General features: G+C 36.5%; 1 protein-coding gene across 7 annotated transcripts in view; it reads right to left on the reverse strand.

Moving 5' to 3' along the window:
- YTHDC1 (YTH N6-methyladenosine RNA binding protein C1) overlaps positions 1-19,185 on the reverse strand; it is a 35,970-nt gene extending 16,785 nt beyond the window's left edge. For 2 of the 7 annotated variants that reach the window (XM_025921304.2, XM_025921303.2), the window contains exons 1-9: positions 18,793-19,184; positions 9,416-9,517; positions 8,459-8,787; positions 7,908-8,337; positions 3,375-3,464; positions 2,852-2,905; positions 2,197-2,291; positions 597-705; positions 401-518 (exon numbers count right to left, since the gene is read on the reverse strand). In XM_025921304.2, the coding sequence (XP_025777089.1) occupies positions 401-518; positions 597-705; positions 2,197-2,291; positions 2,852-2,905; positions 3,375-3,464; positions 7,908-8,337; positions 8,459-8,787; positions 9,416-9,517; positions 18,793-18,820 (1,355 nt within the window). In that variant the 5' untranslated portion in view covers positions 18,821-19,184. Of the gene's footprint in view, positions 1-400; positions 519-596; positions 706-2,196; positions 2,292-2,851; positions 2,906-3,374; positions 3,465-7,907; positions 8,338-8,458; positions 8,788-9,415; positions 9,518-14,073; positions 14,110-18,792 lie in introns of all 7 variants that reach the window. The other 5 variants (XM_086704906.1, XM_086704907.1, XM_086704908.1 and 2 more) reach the window with 5 other exon arrangements.
- Positions 19,186-19,624: the final 439 nt, after the last annotated feature.

Below are 19,624 nucleotides of genomic sequence, written 5' to 3' on the forward strand. Positions count from 1 at the left end.
TTTCCTATACCAGTTACTAAATAACACGTTAAATCACTAAAATCACATAGATCTATCCAGGTAACATTCCAAGCAATTGTCTAATTCATGACAAACTTACTGCTATATTACTAATACAGAGTACAAATAAACTACATAAAACTCCTGACTACATAAACCTTTGCCTTTACATCCTATAGGAGATATAAAGACAGTGAACAAGATAAGCAAAACGTATTGATGTTTAACTTTAACACTGTTAATTTTTTTGGATCCAAATCAGCCTAGGAATGAGTCCGAAAAGAGTGTAATCATCAGAGAAAATAAATTAAAGCTAAAAAACTGTGGAGTTTTAACATTAGTCCCAATTGGCAGCCATTTAGTGCAGATTTAATTATCTACACTAGAATGTATAATTTACCTGCAAATCCAGTCAATTTTAAAAACTCCTCCCAACATTTTAGCGTTCATTCCTGCTGGAAGCACCCAATGTATAGGAGATCCTCCATGATGTGACTCTGAAGAAAGTCTTGCAAATCCTAAGGGGATCAAATCACAATAAATAGGTGCCTAATATAAATGATGTTTTTATATATCCAAATTATTTTTATCCTTACCTTGAAATTTTCCACTCTCTCTGACAGAAAATATTAAGATAACACTCCTTGCAGATCTGAATGCAGCATTTAATTTCTTCTCATTTACTGGCAGCGTGGACCAAACACCCTACACAAATAACATAAAGATCACAGACTGAAATTAATGCAAATCTTTCACCACTGCAATTGTATCTGCAAAAGACCAAGGCTACTGATACTGCTGTATTTTAAATTTAAGTAAGCTATAATTAAGAAAGGTCTTACTTATCAGCTGTCAAAATAATGTGCTAATTTATTAAAAACTCAAGAAAAATATGGAGAAAATTCCCAACCTTAACAAAATCATTAAAGATTTTGGGGGAAGGATGTCAAATCTTATGAGATAGAATTCTACAAAATAGAAACAATCACCTAGAATTATTTTAATTATCACAATGATTTACTGTGGGTAAAAACATGTTTGAAGGTGAATCACAGCATGTACATTTTTCTCCTTAAACTGCTTAATCAAAATAATTAAAAATACTATATTGGTAAATTATAAGTGGAAAATTTCTGTCTGGTTTCTAGCATTTCTCATTTTTCCTATTTAAGTTCAAATTTTTAGACATTAATAGTTTGACTAAAAAAAGCCTCCGTTGTACACAGAGCAAGAACAAAGCTACTAATTTCTAAAGCATTGTAATCTATTACTTGTTCGTGAAAAGATCAAAAGAAATAGCATGGTAAGGTAAGGCAGAAGCTCTAATTCAGTCAGTCTAGTCTTACAAACTAGATCTCATTCACACTAAGTGCTTAATTACTTCTGCCTAAATTCACTCTAGCAGAGAAACAGAATAAACTTCCACGGGATAGCTATTTGGTATATTATTCCATCTAGTTTGATGAATAATGACAAATATAAGACAGTAATACTGACAAAATATGGTTTGAAAAATTATTAATTTTCTAAAAATCAGTAGAGGCTATAATGATTCATTTTAAATCAAGAAAAGGAAAATTTTGTAACAGTGTAACAAATATAGGTATTTTAAAAGAAAATTCATATCTTACAACATCCTAACAGCAACTGGACATATCCTTTTTATAAAGCCTTGCTTGGGTGGGCCTTTTAGCTAACTCTTTCTCTTTTCTTCTAAATCCAAGTGATATAAAATAAATAAATAAAATAAGTCCAAGTGATGTCACTTCTAAAAATAAAAGAAACTCCCCATAAAAGAATGATTTCTTTTCAACGACATCAAGGTGTAAAACCAGCATCAATATAAAACAAAAAATGGTTGTAGAAACTTTTAAAACGTTACTTCAGTAAGTTAGCATTTGAAAACAGAAACACAAAAATCCAAAAAAATACTCTTTTACAGTACGAAGTATAAAACATACAAATTCTTCAATATCAAATATTCTGACTTCTAAAATCACCTTCAAGACTGAAAAGAAAACTCAAATTACTATTAGGTCGCTTACATGGCCACAAAGCAGACCTTAAGTGGCAAGTGGGCTGTGGATCTTTAAAGCTCTAATGAAAATCACAGTATACCACTCAAGATACTCAAGTCTACCTTCACACTTAAAATTTTCAAGACTGGGATAGTTTCAACAGAACTGATGCTAATACCTTAGCTTTGGCAAGAGAGACATTCTCATGGTTGTTACTCTTTATGAGAAAAAATCTTGCATCCTGTAGGACATATTTGAGTTTACTGGTTTGATCTGAAAAAAAGAAACCCAAACTGATTAACCAGAAGCCATTATCACAGACGTGTAAGCTGTACTAACTGAAATTAGCCCTCTACAACCCAGCTAAACTTTTAAAATTCATAATCACCCATTCAACCTGGAAAGCTAAGCCACAACACATAATAGAGCAAAGCTAAGAAAAGACACCAGCATTCTGCAAGAAGTTAAACCTAATCTAGTGATGTTCCGATATATCAGATTCATATTTAAGTATGAAAATGGCTACAAATTTTATAGATTTCTTTTCCAAAATCATTCATTTAAATAGACGATTATGCTATTAAAAACATATATACTATCCACGGTGTCCAAAACCATAAAATATCCTGAGATTTTTGTTACTGTTCTAAAAGGTATGCAGTAAGAAGTAAATGTGGAGCTGTCTCTATGTAAAACTACATCATTAATTTTTTCTTTAATGCAATATATCAGAACATTACTACATTAAAACCAACTATTAATGGAGAACTAATAAGGCAAAATAATGACTTTATGCAGCATGCAATGAAAACAATTTCAAATTTAAATGATACCTTTTCGGACAGCACGAACGGAAGATGATAATTTCTCATGCTTCTTTTCTGAACCTGTATTTAGCCAAAGTACATTTGTTCAGATTGAGCTTTAATAGAGATAAGACAAAATTTCTACAGTCTTGTCACATAAAGTTCTCATTCAAGACAAATTATTCTTCCTGGCGCACCCACACACACAAAAAAATACTTCTCAATGTGTACGAGTGTTTTGTTTTTTGGGTTGTTTGGATTTTTTAAAAATAATGTATATTTGAACAGTTTCCCACTCAGAAAACTAGTCACTGAATCATCATCTTCCAAGAAAAAAAAAAAGTGAAATTCCACTTAAGCAGTAACAGAACAGGATTAAAATAATAAGAAAAAGCTTAGTTTTCTCTAGAATTATTACACTGAACATGCCAAAAATCAATACTAATGAACATCAACAAGTTCACACTAAACTACAGCCTCCACACTTTCTACAGCAAATTACATCAGAATCAGTCAGATATGACCACAAATGAAAGTAAAATGAGGATACCTGCATAGGACTCTGATGCAGAGCTTCCACTTCTATCAAAAACAATTGGAGAGATGCCTCTAGCTCTCTTCCTTTCCTTCTTTTTCTCATCTAAAAAGAATTCAAATGAGATTTTTAAAAACATTACAAGACAGGTACTCAAACAAGAACGTATCACGTGCCTGGTTTCTGCACAATCTCTAATAGTCATTGCTAATCTCTCCCCTGATCCCTCAATTTCCTCAGAAAGTGTTCCATTTCAAAGGTATTGTTCAAACACAGAAACATGTTTCTCCCACGAACTTAAATTAAAAAACACATGGCCATAACTGAGAATGACTTATCCTATATATAAAGGTAGTCCTTTGAATAAAGTTTTCCAAGAGGGGGGGGAAATCTGCAAATACAACTTTTGTTTCAGTAAAATATACTGTTTCTTTCTACATATCAGGTACCACTGTTCCAAGTCTCTCTCTAAAAAGTATACTATCATTCTTCATTACAATTCCAACTCTGATTCTTAGGTGTCTGATGAGCCCTAGAACCCAAAGGTTTTCAATGTAAAAAAAAAATTAATAATAATACACTAGAGTAAGTTGGTGATTGCTTTTCTGGTTGCCACTGCTTGCTCATGTGTCTTCGAGTTCATTCTTCTTGTCCACTTCCTTCTTGGATTACTGGTCTTTTCTTCAAATTCAATTTAAAGTTTATTCCTAAAATCTTACTGATAGCCTATGTATTTCTACTAAAAAGCTAGGAATCTTCAGTGGATCCAAAAAGTTTACATTACCGGTCAGTTAAGAACCATTTTAATTTGGAACTTCATTAAGCTTAAAAACAAAGACCTAAAATGGATTAGGCTCTCCTGTCTCTGTTTATTGGTATTTTAATTATACCATTATAAGCTCTTTTACTTTTCAGCTAGGAAATAAGAAGGAATAAATATGGAGAGAAAATGCACGAATTTATTTGTATAAAAACAGCAGAAAAATGATCAATGATCCCGCATAAAATTTTATATTATAGAATGACTATAAAGAGTTACCTACTTAAAAAGATTTAGCTAAATTATCTCCTTAATCCTCATAACAAACTCATGCAACACTTAAAGCCATTATTTGCATTTATTGAAAAGGAAACAGAAAAGAGGAGTGGTTAAGCAACATGGCCAGGGTCCCAGTTTCTGGGTGCAGAACCTAGTTCAAATGCAAGTCCTCTTTAAGCCCTGAGCTCTCTTCTTAGGAGCAAACAGAAAAAGTATTTTACTACTGAATGGGGCTTCCAGATCTAACTAGTCTGGAGATGGAAAATCCCAAAGACATTCTAAATTCCTTTTCTTTTAGTTTAAGCATCTTTCCCTTTTTTTATGTTCTGAGGCCTCTCCAAATAGACATAACAATAAGCTTGTAAGTGAGGCTGGTTTTCCTACTGGAGGGCTGAAAGAGAAGAGCAAAGCAGCACATATAAGCACAATTACAAAGCCAAGCCCATTTAAAGCTAGCATCCCTCGGGGGCATAATCGTATCTCAAATAACCAGCTATAGATAAAAGCATTTGTTTCCAGGCTTGCCTGCTTTAAATGATACCCAACTTTCACAAGTTTTAAGAATCCTTTCCCTCAGGGCAAACTAGAAGACTTCAACTGAACAGACTGAAGCTTTTTAGTATAAAATGGCTGAAAATCTCACCCAAATAGATGAGAGTCAGGAGGTTCAAATCCTAAATCTCTCTCATACATGTCTGTTTTGTTCACTGACTACACATTCCTACATAGTGCCTGGCACTCAGGAGAAACCCAATTCGGTGACTCAATGAATAGGAAATTCACAGAGATTAAAAGTAAAACCTTGTTAAATTTTTATTTAAAAAGTCTAGCATGTTTTATCATTTTTTTCTCTTTGAATATGTAGGAGTCTAATAAGCATTATGAACTGATCACTAATGATAATACACCTCTTGCTGCTGCTTAAAAACAATACTTTATGGTTCAATCTCACTAACATGATACAGGAAAAAAGAAAAAAGAGAAGCAGAGTTAAGACCCTGCCCAACTGTTATTTTTTTTTAAGAGAAAGCTTCTGGGGCGCCTGGGTGGCGCAGTCGGTTAAGCGTCCGACTTCAGCCAGGTCACGATCTCGCGGTCCGGGAGTTCGAGCCCCGCGTCAGGCTCTGGGCTGATGGCTCAGAGCCTGGAGCCTGTTTCCGATTCTGTGTCTCCCTCTCTCTCTGCCCCTCCCCCGTTCATGCTCTGTCTCTCTCTGTCCCAAAAATAAATTAAAAAAAAGTTGAAAAAAAAATTGTTAAGAGAAAGCTTCTAAACTTTTAAAATAAATACCATTAGAAATAACTCCCACTGATCTTAAGAGTTTATGATCGCCTCTTCCAACTACTATTTTCAGATCAAAAGAACAATGAAAGTCATCTAACAAATAAACCTTTAATGACCACCAAATGTCACTTTTATAAAGAAGTTACCAAAGATTCTGAGAAAAAAATAAGGTAAAATAAACTAGAATCTAGAAAATTCATGACACAGAAACTAAACTGTGATCCCCCATGTTTAAAAATAGACATCTCCTAACTAGGGAGTTCCAAATCCACCCCCATTTTTCTTTCACACATTATGATGAGAAACTACTCCATGATAAAGAATAACTTCCTGCCCACAATACAGTCTCTGAAACATGTCCCACATAAGGGATCTTCCAAAGACAATAGTTCCCTTTAATAAGGAAAGTAAGAATTCCAGGTATCTCTTTTATAATAATAAATCTCTTCTATAAATAGTTTTGATATCAAGGTTCATGAAACTATTGGTTACCACTGAATTTGAAATGTCTTATCCACAAAAATATGAAGTATTATTAAGCACCTTGATACAGTATCAGCAGCATCTAAGAGCTTATTAAAACTGCAGATTGTTTCAAGTCCTACCCAATTTAAATAAGTCACCTTTGTTTGACTTAAATAAGACATACAAGAAATATTGTTCATAACATGGATACCAAAGATGGCTATAATAAAATATCCTCTACCCCACAGATGTTTCTTACAGTCGTCACAATAAATGAACAAACATTCATTCATATTGTCAATGCAGTTTTTGTTTTCCATCCATTATTATAAATTACAAAAAATACATCATCTCATCAGTTTGCAAAAAGTGTAACGGGAGAACAGAATTAAAGATTCTACAAATTTTGGGGCCCCTGGGTGGCTCAGTGGGTTAAGTGTCTGACTTCAGCTCAGGTCATGACCTCACAGTTTGTGAGTTTGAGCCCAGAGTTGGGCTCTGTGCTGACAGCTTAGAGCCTGGAGAGCCTGCTTCAGATTCTGTGCCTCCCTCTCTCTGTTCCTCCCCCACTCACACTCTAAGTCTCCAAAAAATAAATAAACCTTAAAAAAAAAAAAAAAAAAACAGATTCTGCAAATTTTTATATCAAACTTAACTTCCCATCAATTCAGTTTAACTCTTTAAATCTCTTAAAATCCTGTCTAAACTCTGAAACCTAGAACTCCAGTAAGCAAAAGGTTGAAAGCACTTCAGTTGCCAATCACTAGAAAATAGCTGGCCATTTGCTCTATCACCTATACAATTTTAAGAATGTGACTTACTAACAATGTACTATCAAAATGATAAAACTCTATTAATAATGAAATTGTAACTATTCTGTAATAACAAAAGAATAGAATTGTTCTTATATTCCAAAGTTTAGTTCATTTAGTATATATAGCAGATCTGGCTGCATTTTGACATAAGACAGTCATGACAGTATGTGTAACCATCATATAATGGCAAGGGTTCTTTTAAGTACCCTGACCTCTCCTTGTTGTACTCTGAATTTTCCCCCAAAAGATGGTCCCCTCTTAGCCTCATGACTGCAACTACCTACCATTCCTATATTTACATCTCACTGATCAGACAGGGATAAAGTGGTAGGACATGTAGTATTGAAGGAATAACCCAAGACAACTCTTAACCAATCTCCCCACAAGAATCTTACACTCTTACTTTCCACCTCTTGTACTTTTACACCAGCCTTTGGGAGACCCTGCAAGTCTGTCAATCCACAGGTACAGAATTGGAAAAACAGTGTGTGTTCCCAAGAGAAAAAGAAAGTTGTTTTGATTTCTATTGCCAAATGACAGAAATCTACAGGTATCAGATATAGAAATACTGTAATGCCAACCAGACAGGTTCCATGTCAGTATCAAGTAGATCAGGTATCAGTGTTTAAACAAACTGCTGACAGGTATGAAAACCCAAGAATTTATAACCTTAAAACCTGAAATACATTTCCATAGAGAAACAATCAGACTTGCATTCATTTAGAATACAATATGAAGTTGGGAAACACATTTACTAAGATATGTAAACCTTACTCAAATGTATTTCTAATACTCAAAGGCATATAATTGTAAAAAAAATCATGAGACAGTCTTATTAACATCCCACATCTCTAAATATTTTATAATTCAATTTAAGTATGTTCAAAAATAAAATCAGGTCATTTTTTTTTCTTAAGAGAAACTTATACATACAAAGAGTAGTACCTGATCCATCTGTGCCTGAACCAGATCTGACAGATCCATCTGTGAAGGAAACGGATTCAGAATCAGAGTCGCTAGCTTCACTTCGAGTGTCATAATCATTTCCCTCTTCCTTCTGGTCTCTCTCATCCTGTTCATATTCTTCTTCTTCCTCCTCCTCCTCCTCTTCTTCCTCCTCCTCTTCCTCCTCCTCCTCCTCCTCCTCTTCTCCATCTTCGTCCACTTCTTCATCTTCCTCCGCATCTTCTTCTACCTCTTCATCTTCTTCCACATCTTCCACCCCTTCCTCCTCATTCTCAGTGTTGTTGCCTTGCTCATCAGAAGAACCACTGCTGCCAGTCTCATGGTCAGAGCCATATTCTTCAGAGTTAACTTCTTCCTTAGAAGATTGGCTGGATCTGCTTGCACGTCTATCCACTTCAAGCCCAATTCTCTGATGTTTAAAGAAAAAGGGAATCAGCAGTCATATAACAGATAAAGTCAGACTGAATAAATAGTTCTAATGCCTCAAAAAGAATTGCTTTCTGTTTTATATCTGCAATAACATTTACTACCTCAGAACCATCTGGTGTAGGGGATTTGGTCCTCCTTTCGGGATCCCTTTTCCGGAGACAAGTTTTTTCAGGCTGACTCTTATAAGGTTCTCTAGAAGCACTGCTTGACAAACGAATCTTCCGATCAGCTTCTAGACGCTTGCTTCTTTCAGATCTTTGATATTCCTCATTTTTATACTCTGCAACTGACTTTCCCTTGGTACTAACTATTCTTTTGTTATTGCTGACAGATGAGCTCAGTGGCTTAGAAATCAACTGTCTTGAATGAAGAGAAGGCTTTTGCCGCTTGATGTCAGTAGATTCCATTCGGTCACTTTTTCTTTTTGATCCTTAAAAATACAATTTAAAGAACACATGTAAGTGTTTTATGTCTTCTATTTATTTCACCAAAGATTAACAGAGAGTATGTATCAGAGAGAAAAAAAAGCTCTTATCTTTAAAATGTCTTCTGAAATATTTTTACTGCAAAGTTAATCATAAAGAAACCATAGTTTGCAAATACTGGAATAAATTCATGTATTTGAGAAATTTCACACGTTTGAAAAGAAATAGATTACTTTTATTCATATTGAACTGGGTACCACAGTTTGTAATGATTGCACACTTTTGGTGTTAACTGACCCCAGGAACAAGAGCAAAAGCAAAGTCACTTTCTTAATAAATTAAATCTCTATTTAAACTTTTTAGGGACACCGGGGCAGCTCAGTTGGGTAAGCATCTGACTCTTGATTTTGGCTCAGGGCACGATCTCACAGTTCATGAGTCTGAGACCATGTCAGGCTCTGAGCAGACAACACTGAACCTGCTTGGATCCTTCTCTCTTCCTCTCTCTCTCTCTCTCTGCCCCTTCCTGGCTCACTCCCTCCCTCTCTCTCAAAATAAATAAAACATTTTTTTTAAATTTTAATAAAAAAAAAAAAACCTTATTTTAACAAAAAAATTTAAAATATTACATACCCTTTTTCTCGTTTTTATCTTGTTCACTCTCTGGATTATACAGTTCATCATCCTGTTCTGGTACTTCAGTCAAAATGTCATCTAGAACATTAAGTTCTCCATCTGAAAGCAGGAAATTAAAAATAGGGAAAAATCATTACCATTAAGCATTTATCTTTGACTATGTTGGGTCTACGTAAATATGGAAACATAACCGTCAAAGATCTTTTATTTCAGGATCAAGACACGACAGTAATTCTATAAAACCATACAAGATAAAGGACATGATACAGAACTCTGGACTACAAAGCCAGGAGTAGTGTACACCCACTCCATAGGGTATGAAAGGACATAGTGGAGTACAAGAGAAAATGTTAAAAACTTCTATATCTGTACTTCAACCTCTAATTTCTCATTTTTGTAACTGCTTTAAAATGTGCATAAAAAATTAGAACAGAAATACTTGTGTGTAACATAAACACACACCTACCAAGGATGGTGAGTACTCCTCACAACCTACTTATTGATTACCAAGAAAAAAATAATTTTACAGTGGAGAAACCTGGCAGATTCTAACTTAACCAAGTAATCAAAATTAACATCACCAGCAGTATGTCAAATCAGTATTACAGACTTGGCATGATGCACTAAGAATAAAACAATTCTGTGATATTCCCAGCCAAAATGCAAACTCTGGGGGTGCCTGGGTGGCTCAGTCGGTTAAGCATCCGACTTCGACTCAGGTCACAATCTTGAGGTCCATGGGTTTTGAGCAGCACATCGGGCTCTGTGCAGACAGCTCAGAGCCTAGATCCTGCATCTCCCTCTCTTTCTGCCCCTCCCCCTCTCACGCTCTTTCTCTCTCAAAAAAAAAAATTTAATTAATTAATTAAAAAATGCAAAAAAAACGCAAACTCTGAACCTATACTTAAGGAAACATCAAACTGAAACAAAGGGTCATGAAATAATACCAATCCGCTAATACCAATCCACTAAGAAACTACTCCAGATTAAAAGACTTAAGAGACACAATAACTGAACAAGGCACACGACTGGGAAACTAGTGAAATTTAAGTAAGGTCTGTAGAGTATGGTACCACTCTGTTAATTTCCTGATTTTGATACTACTATAGTTAAATTAAAGAAAATCCTATTTCTTAGGAAATACACACTCAAGTATTAGGGACCAAGAAGCACCGTGTCTAAAACTGGCAAACAGTTCAGGAAAAAAGTGTGTCTGCATATGCATATATCCACATATATACACAGAAAGAGAGAAGAGAGAATGAATTCAAGAAAAACGATGTGGTAAAAAGTTAACATTTGTGGAATATAATTCAAAGATAAAAAAAATTTTTGTACTATTCATTTATCTATTCTGTCCAAAATATGTCAAAATAACATTAAAAGTAAAAAAAAGTATTGATGTGCTACACAATCAAAAACGTTTGAAACTGCTGGTATCAACTCTGAAAAGTGTAACTTGTTCAGTCAAGAGAACTACTGACTACAATTAACATGCTGAATGATCATGAAAGCCTACAACTCAGTTTTGTCACTGCATTCCCACGTATACAACAGGACAAAGTAAGTTCTAAGAAATACATGCAAATATTTACCACCTTAAATTGATTTTTTTTAAATAATACACTAAAATTAATGGTAAATGCTTTGAACACAAGTATTCTGGTGTCAAAAATATCTTTCCAAATTCAAGGTGTGGTAAAGAGAAATGTGAACTCATAAACGTTGATGGCTTAGGACAATTACATTTATGGTTCAAACCAAAAAGCAAAGCCCGTTCAAAAGTATAGCAGGCATGGAGCCACCTGGATGGCTGAATTGGTTAAGCGTCCAACTTCCTCTCAGGTCATAATCTCACAGCTCGAGCCCCACATCGGGCTCTCTGTCAGCACAGATTCCCCCCTTTGGATCCTCTGTCCCCTTCTCTCTCTGCCCCTCCCCCGCACACATGTGTGTGCACACACACTCTAAAATAAACATTTTTTTTAATTAAAAAAAAAGTATAGCTAGGGTTACTTTTTTATATATATAGCAAGGGTTATTAACCTGACCTGAGGTCTATAAACAATTAAATCAGACTAAAATATCTCCAAAGGGAGACAGAAATCAGTGACTGAAGAGAACTAAAACACAATGTAGGCATGATAGGAAAGTAAGCAAGGTTACTTACATAGGATACAGGAAAAAGTAACATCTCAGTATTTGGAGTCAAACACAGTTTCTGTGTAAGAACATCAAAAGTGACACTGCCTGGAATGGCATAGCAATTCCTTTCTTTGGGTGGTTAAGAGTATACTTTACTGTTTTTCTAAAATATATACATCATATGAATTTTTATTTACTTCTAGCTCTCTGATCAGTAAAACACTGGATCCAACAGATGTTCACAGAATTAACTATATTTCTGAACAACAATTATCACAACGAAATAAGCAATTAAGTAAACATAGTGCTACACACATCTTTTCATGAAATCACTAATTCCATTAGTAGAAAGAACAACCCAAAAGCCTGAACATTCACCTTAAATTATATACTTTACATGTGCTAAACCTAACACAGAATGAACTGTACAGGTTAATTTAAATCAATATAAATTTCAAGCATGAAATTAGATCATGGTTTCCCTATTTAAAAAAAGGTCATTATTGTTTTAAAAAGCCTTAACAAATAAGTGTATTAATCAAATGCAGAGACTGGTTGCAGTTTTAATAAGCAGCTACAAGGGCACCTGTGTGGCTCAGTCAGTTGAGCATCCCGCCTCGGCTCAGATCACGAACTCACAGACTGCGACTTTGAGCCCTGCATTGGGCTCTGTGCTGACAGCTCAGAGCCTGGAGTCTGCTTCAGATTCTGTGTCTCCCTCTCTCTCTGCCCCTCCCCTGCTCATGCTGTCTCTCTCTGTCTCAAAAAATAAATAAAAACATTAAAAAAAAATTTTTTTTAAGTAGCTACAAATTTTTAACACAACAAATATTAACCAATGCTTCCTTTTTTTTCCTTTTAACATTTTACCACTTTTACATATATCCTATATACATAAATGAATCACCTAAGGTATGTTTTATCATCCATTACTTCAGATAGAGAAAAGGAAGCTCAAAAGTGCCAGGTGACCAAATTCACTTGTCCAGAAACAGTTGGGGGTACAAGCCTCCAGTTCAGGTTTTCTAAAATCTATAGTTAAATTAGAAGGGAAGTAGTAGTAAAATCTTTAAACAAAGTATAAGGGCACAAAAAAAAAATGCAAAATATTATTAAAAAGTAATGTGCACCAGATTAATTTCAATTAATGCACCAGAAAGCCCTGTATGAGTGACACTGTAACATCTTGAAATTTACTTTAGGATCAAACACTACATTCTCACTTGATGGTCTACAAATTTTTATGTATTATACTCCGTGACATCAATAATCTAACTGTGGTTTTATCACAGTATTGGCAAACTAAGGCCTGCAGAACAAATTCAGCCTATGGCTTGCTTTTTTTAACCAGTAAGGTAAAAATAAGAATGGTTTCTGCATCTTAAAGGTTGTGTTTTAAAAGGGGCGGGGGGGGGGGGGACAGACACACACAAAAAAATATGTGACAAACCCTTCTGTGGCCCACAAAGCCTAAAATGTCATTTATTATATAATCCTTTACAAAATGTTTGCCAACCCCTAATATAAATGACATTTTTTTAATGTTTTTTTGAGAGAGAGAGAGAGAGAGAAAGAGAGAGAGCACGTGTGCGCTCACGCACGTGAGGAAGGGCAGAGGAAAAGGGAGAGAGAGAATCCCAAGCAGGTCCCATGCTGTCAGCACAGAGCCCAACACAGGGCTTGAGCTCTCAAACCATGAGTTCATGACGTAAGCCAAAACCAAGAGTTGGACGCTTAACTGACTGAGCCACACGGGCGTCCCTAAAATGAACTAATTATAAAGAAAATGAAGATTATTTAAATATTCTCAGAAACTACCACTGCTGAATACTAATCATCACTGCCATATCCTTTTTGGAAAAAAAAATAGTTCTAACATAAAATAACACCCACTAGTTCTCTAGCATGACCTTTAAACTACCTTAACAAATTTAATTTTTATTTTAATTTTTTAAATAAACCTTTAATAAAGAGTTTTAAATCACTCTTTGCCCTCAAATTATACATTAATATACTGTATAAATATTCATATACATTCAATTCCTTCATAGTAGCTTGACAGCACCCAACCTAAGAATATTAATACTAAAATGAACAAAGATTAGTAAATGTCATTAAGAGTTCCATGAACATACAATTCATATACTACAAAAATAACTCATAGAAGTATATACTTCTATGAGATAAAGCACTTCACAATGTTTTTTGAAAAATCTACATAAAGAATACGGTATTTTTTTTAGAGCTATTTTAAAAACTCAAAAACTGTTCAAGGTTTCACAACAGAATGAATTTTGTCACAATGAATTAGCTCAAACGAAACAAAATTACTCATTAAACAGTATTTCTATTTACAGCTAAAACTCAAATCCTTCCAAAGTTATACCCTAACAACTTGCATGAATCTAGCTCTTGGACACTGTTTTGAAAACTTTAAGGATTTAATATAAAAATCCAGACCTTGCATTTTTTGAACGGACTATTTGGTCATTAGGGATCCAGATTCTCACCTGAAAGCAACCAGCTGGAGCAGTCCTGATAGTCTTCTGTTAAGACACAGAGAGGTAGTAACATGTCAAGGCTTTGCAAGAGACAATCTGGGTTTATGCCGGATGAATACGTGCATTTACAAATACTGCTTGCACACAGACCGTGCTTGCTCTTTTCCTTTTGTTTAACCTAATACCTACCATTAACTATTAAAGAAGTACTTTATCTGCTGGACCCTAGTATGCATAAAAGCCTGCAACTCATGAATAACAATGTTAAATAACTGCAAATAAACTTAATATGCATGATACTTTGTGAAAGAGTAGAAACAGTAAGGAGGACAATCGTACTCAACTCTAGGTGATTAACTGCCTTGACAAAATTCAAGCACCATGTTATCAGATCTTCCAAATTTTCAAGGATTCCCAAACTCAGATTTTCATGTGGACTTAAATGATAGACTTAAACATTGTCTCAAAAACAACACAAAGCGGCTTGCTGCTAGCTTGACTCCTCTGTAGAAGTGCAATCATCTGTGAATGTTTTGCATTCACAATATATGATGTATATGAACCTCATTATCATCACTGGTGCAAACTAGCACAATCTTAGTTACCATCACAATTACCAAACTGAGTTTTCCAGGGATACAGGAGGCAAAAGAAAATAAAAACAATCATTGTTTTAAAGCTTGTTCAAAAATTTTCAAGATGTTAGGACTAACAAAACTTCTTTTTTATTGTTTTATTGGGGGATTTTTTTTTATTTATTTTGAGAGTGCATGAGTGAGGATGCGCATGAGTGAGTACACGCAGGCGTGCATGGGTTGGAGAGAGGGAGACCGAGAATCCCAAGCAAGCTCCACACTGTCACACAGAGCCCACTGAAAGAGATCGTGACCCAAGCCGAAATCAAGAACCAGAAACCCAACTGACGCAGCCACCGAGGTACCCCAGTTTGTTTTACATAATCATGGGAAAATGGAAATCTAACTGGCTTTCAAAGTACTTTAACCACCAGAAGGTTAGGTATATAACAAGAATTCCAGAATGCAGCCCACAGAACTGAAGTGACATAACAAAAATCTCACAACTATGCATACAAATGTAGTGCTCTTTCCATTATACCAGAATTACACTTTAATCTTGCAATTCCTGGCCCAGGAAGGCCACAAGCCTTAACTCCAGGGATATCAGTGTAGAAAATTAACCTTTATCTGAGAAAGCAGCCCATTGTTTTGGACCTGGAAACTTCTGGGTCAGGAGATACAAAGTGCTATTTATGTGAGGGTCGGGAACAAAGACCTAGAGTATTTAAAGAAAACTGGCCAGTTAAGTATACTACACATTTGTTTTACGTCACAGAACACCGAAGTAGATTATATCTTTTAATTCATTTAATATAGTTTTAGTCGGCTTTGACAATGAAGCAAAATTTCCTGGAACCTACCCTTCTGTTACATTTTACATTAGACCAGTCTCAGTTACTTTGTCATTCAAAACTGTCATTCCTCTAAATGAAGTGTAGAGACTTGCATTTCCCATCACATCCAAATTTTCTGCTCTAAGCATAGTAAGCATACAATCTGAAGTTTAAGGAGAGTATTTTAAATTTTTTTATCCTATTTCTATTTGGGTAAAACAAATACATTGGGTTATCAAATACATACTCTATGCTTTCTAAAGCCCTAACTAAAGTGAACCAAGAAAGTCAATCTTTTTCTAAGGACTCACTATATAAACAGGGCTGAAGTATGTTCATAAAATATGTGTATGTATATATGACTGTGTGTACATATTTATGTGCTCTTGCCTGTGTGACTGTGTGTATACATACACAATTTAAACTGACAAAATCCTTGGCTTTGGATAGCAGAGGCAAATGTCTCATGGTCAGTTATGAACCAAGTCCAACCTTGCAAGTCATTTCTTCAAGGCACTGAGTCATGATTACTGTACGTCAGGAACCTGGTGAGTAAGATAGACCTACTCTTAGCCCTCATGGAGCTTTCCGTTCACTAATGTAGAAAAACATGTTACTTATGAAAGTGGTAAATCACTTTCCACATTTTGGATAAACTTTTACACTGTTTTTCAGAGAGAACTTCGTAAGACCTTAAGAAATAAAACACATACAAGGTATTTAAAATAGAAAAGATTTGTATTCCTCATAAAGTATTAGTATCATTCAAATCTATTTTTTGGACAAATAATCACCACAGGAGTCAGAGGGAGTTGGCAATTTGTCCAGTTATATAGGCTTCAGGTTCTAAATATGAGTATTATAGAAGTATAATAGAAGTTAATGTCTATTTATTACATAGCCAATGTAGAAAGCCCAATAATCCAACGACTCTATAACCAAGTCTTTTAACTGTTCTGTGACCAACAGCAAACGTCTGCAATTTAAATTCATTTCTCATCAAGATTTTACATCATTCATGAAATCATTTAAGGCCTGTGAGAAGTCTAAGATTCTTAGAGGGCTTAAGTTTATAATTTCATAATGTTTTGCATAAGGTAACTACTGACAAATACTTCATTTCCCACTTTTTCTTGCAGAAGTATAAGGAAGAGTGAATTAGGTATTCTAATTCTGGCTATTTTTCTGGCTGTGTAACAATGACAAATAAAGTTAGGTGAGACACCCTGGAACTCAGTTTCTTTATTTGCAAAATGAATTATGCTGGAAATCTTCCCATTACAAAATTAAATAAGCAATTCCAATAGGTTTTATATTTGCTAGCTTTCCCACTAGAGACCATCTTTGAGCTAATCTATAAAGACAAGCACTAATATCAAAGATTTAAGAGATATAAACTCCACTATGGGAATTAACTTTTTGTAAAAACTACAAAAATGTGAGTTCTTTCAAAAGTTGGATGACTACCCTAAGTATTGCTAACAGGTGGCATTACATGTTCTTAAGAACTTTCATCACTAAATCCATCTCTAAAACAATTTTTAAAACATCACCTACTTTCAGGGCGTCTGGGTGGCTCAGTTGGTTAAGTGTCCAACTCTTGATTTTGGATCGGGTCATGATCTCACGGTTCGTGAGATACATGGGCACTTTGGGCTCTGCGTTGAATGACAGTGCAAAGCCTGTTTGGGATTCTCTCTCTCTCTCTCTCTCTCTCTCTCTCTCTCTCTCTCTGTCTCTGTCTCTCAAAATAAATAAACTTAAAAATGACTCTTCTTCCAAAATGCACTTTACTGTATCTACTCTATTACTAATTTAACAACTGTGTTCATTTTAACAATGAATCCTTGAGAAGTACAAACTTTTACTCATTTTGTATTTGGTTTACCTTACCGATCACAACCAGCACTCACTCCAACACAGAGCTCACAGATTACATTCTGATGCAATCAAATGTCGACTGAATGAATTCTTATTGATTGAAATGATCTATTGTAATAACTAAATTTACTACTAATTAAAAGCAGTCCCTTTTTTGTCACTAACATCTTGCAACCCGACCTCCACATTCTTTTCGTGCTTCTCAAAGGGGTGCATTTTTTAAAACATAGGTCAAACTACAACAACCTAATCACTGAATTGGTTTAAGATAGCCCCAATTTCTTAAAGATACTTCCACACACTCCAGGCTCCAAGTTTGTCCCTATCCTAGAGCAGTTTAATGAAGCATGAAGACTCATCTTTCTCTTAAGGAGAAAAACTAAAGAGATCGTGGGCCTAGTGCAACTTGACTCTAGAATCCATTCAACAAATCCCCACCCCAAGTTGGTTAGCCACACTGAAGAGGAGATCTGTGAGGTATATACAGGGCAGCAGCAGCACCATATTTTTGTTAACTATAACCTTCCCAAAACAATCATGATAATCTTAAGGTTAGAAAAGACCCTAAAAGCAGCATCTAAACTAGACCACTCTCCAGACAGGTATTGATCCAGGATATACATAAACATCTGTAGCACTTGGGAGGTCGGTTTTTCAAAAGACATGACATCCCTTTCTACCAACATCAGTTTTTCCTATATTTACTGTAACTGTATTACTCCTTCAGCTCTCTATAAATTACACCCATTTGTTCCTGGTTGTACCTTCTGGGAGCTAACACAACGTGTTTCTATCAAAATAGTGGCTAGGATTTTTTTTTTTTTTTTTTTTTTTGCCATGTCTAAGTCATATAATTATTGCTTCAAACATCATGTTTTCCAAAATAAGTGTTCGAGGAACCAGAGGGGCAATTCTTGCCACTTTGCCTATTTAACAGGAAGAGCCACAAATTACTTGTAGATATTTCTCGAGATTACTAATCCACCTGTACCACTTCTTAAAAATGCTCACTTACTAGACTACCAGCTTTGGCCGTGGCATTAAGGATTTTCGAAATTTTGCCTAAAAGAAAGGGTCGTTCTGAAAATACGCATTACACCCGCATAATCCTACCAGGAAATAAACCCAAGGGCCTGCCACTAAGAACAGGCCCTCTCAGCCGCGCCCAGGACTGCAGAACGGAAAAAGAAGAGAATTAGGATCAAAACAAAACAAAACAAAAAAACCCAGGAGAGATGAAGTGCTAGGTGGTTCGGAGATCGAGGACGCAAGAGCAGGCCTAGTCTCTTCCAGCGGGTGCAAGTGTCTCGGTTGGGACGGATCGGCTCCGCGCGGGGCAGGCTAACCTCCCCAACCCCCACCCCGCAACGACAACCACGGCTCCATCGACCGACTCCCGAGTGTCGCCTCCGCCCGTCACCTTTCTCCGCACTAACCTTTCTCCTCCCGGCTGTCGGCCGCCATTGCTCCCCTCCTGTTTCCGCTGCTGCTGCTGCTGCTGCCGCCGCCGCCGCCGCTTCGACGCGACCCGCGCGGGCGCCGCAGCCGCGGCAGCCGTAGCACGGGCACGTCCGTCAGTCCGTCCGCTGGGCTGCGCGCTTCCCACCTTGGCCTCTACCGCTCACCTTTCTCAACTCACCCTTTTTCTCCTCGCTTCTTCCCTTTCTCCCTTTTCTCCTTTCACTCCAGCCTCTGGCGCCCTAGGCCCGGCCTTCCCGTTGGGGCTTGGGTACGGGAGGGGGTAGGGGGAGGGAAGGGAAACAGATGGCGACGGCGGGCGGCGCTAAAATGGAGCCTGCTTCCTGCTTGAAACAATCCCGCTCCCGAAATGCCCTGCGCTGTTTACGCTTCGTTCCTCCCTGGGACCGTCACAGTGCGGAGAGGGGCGGGAGAAACGCGGGGCGGGCAAGGGAAACGTGATAACGTCAGCACGTCGCTTCGTCTCCCACAGCCCGGATGTCCACGGATTGAGTCTTTTTTTCAGCGATTAGATCGCCGAAATTACGGTTTATTGAGCACCCCGTAGCGATGCGTACACCCTGGTGGCGCTGTTTTCTCACCTGAAAAGCCTACTGACGGACCTTCCCGAGGACAAAAGATGCTTCTGGCTGTTACGCGGATCTCCTAATTCTGGAAATCGGAGATTTAGGATAAATCTGGGCGGGTCCCTTTGCCGCCGCCACTTTGTACTCTTAGTGCCAAATAGACTTTAATAGTTGGTGCCCTAGGATTAGCCAAAGGCAGCGCAGGATGCAACCCGCTCACTTG

Source organism: Puma concolor, chromosome B1 (assembly GCF_028749965.1).
Source record: "Puma concolor isolate L17-30 chromosome B1, mPumCon1.1.hap2, whole genome shotgun sequence".
NCBI classification, from domain to species: Eukaryota; Metazoa; Chordata; class Mammalia; order Carnivora; family Felidae; genus Puma; species Puma concolor.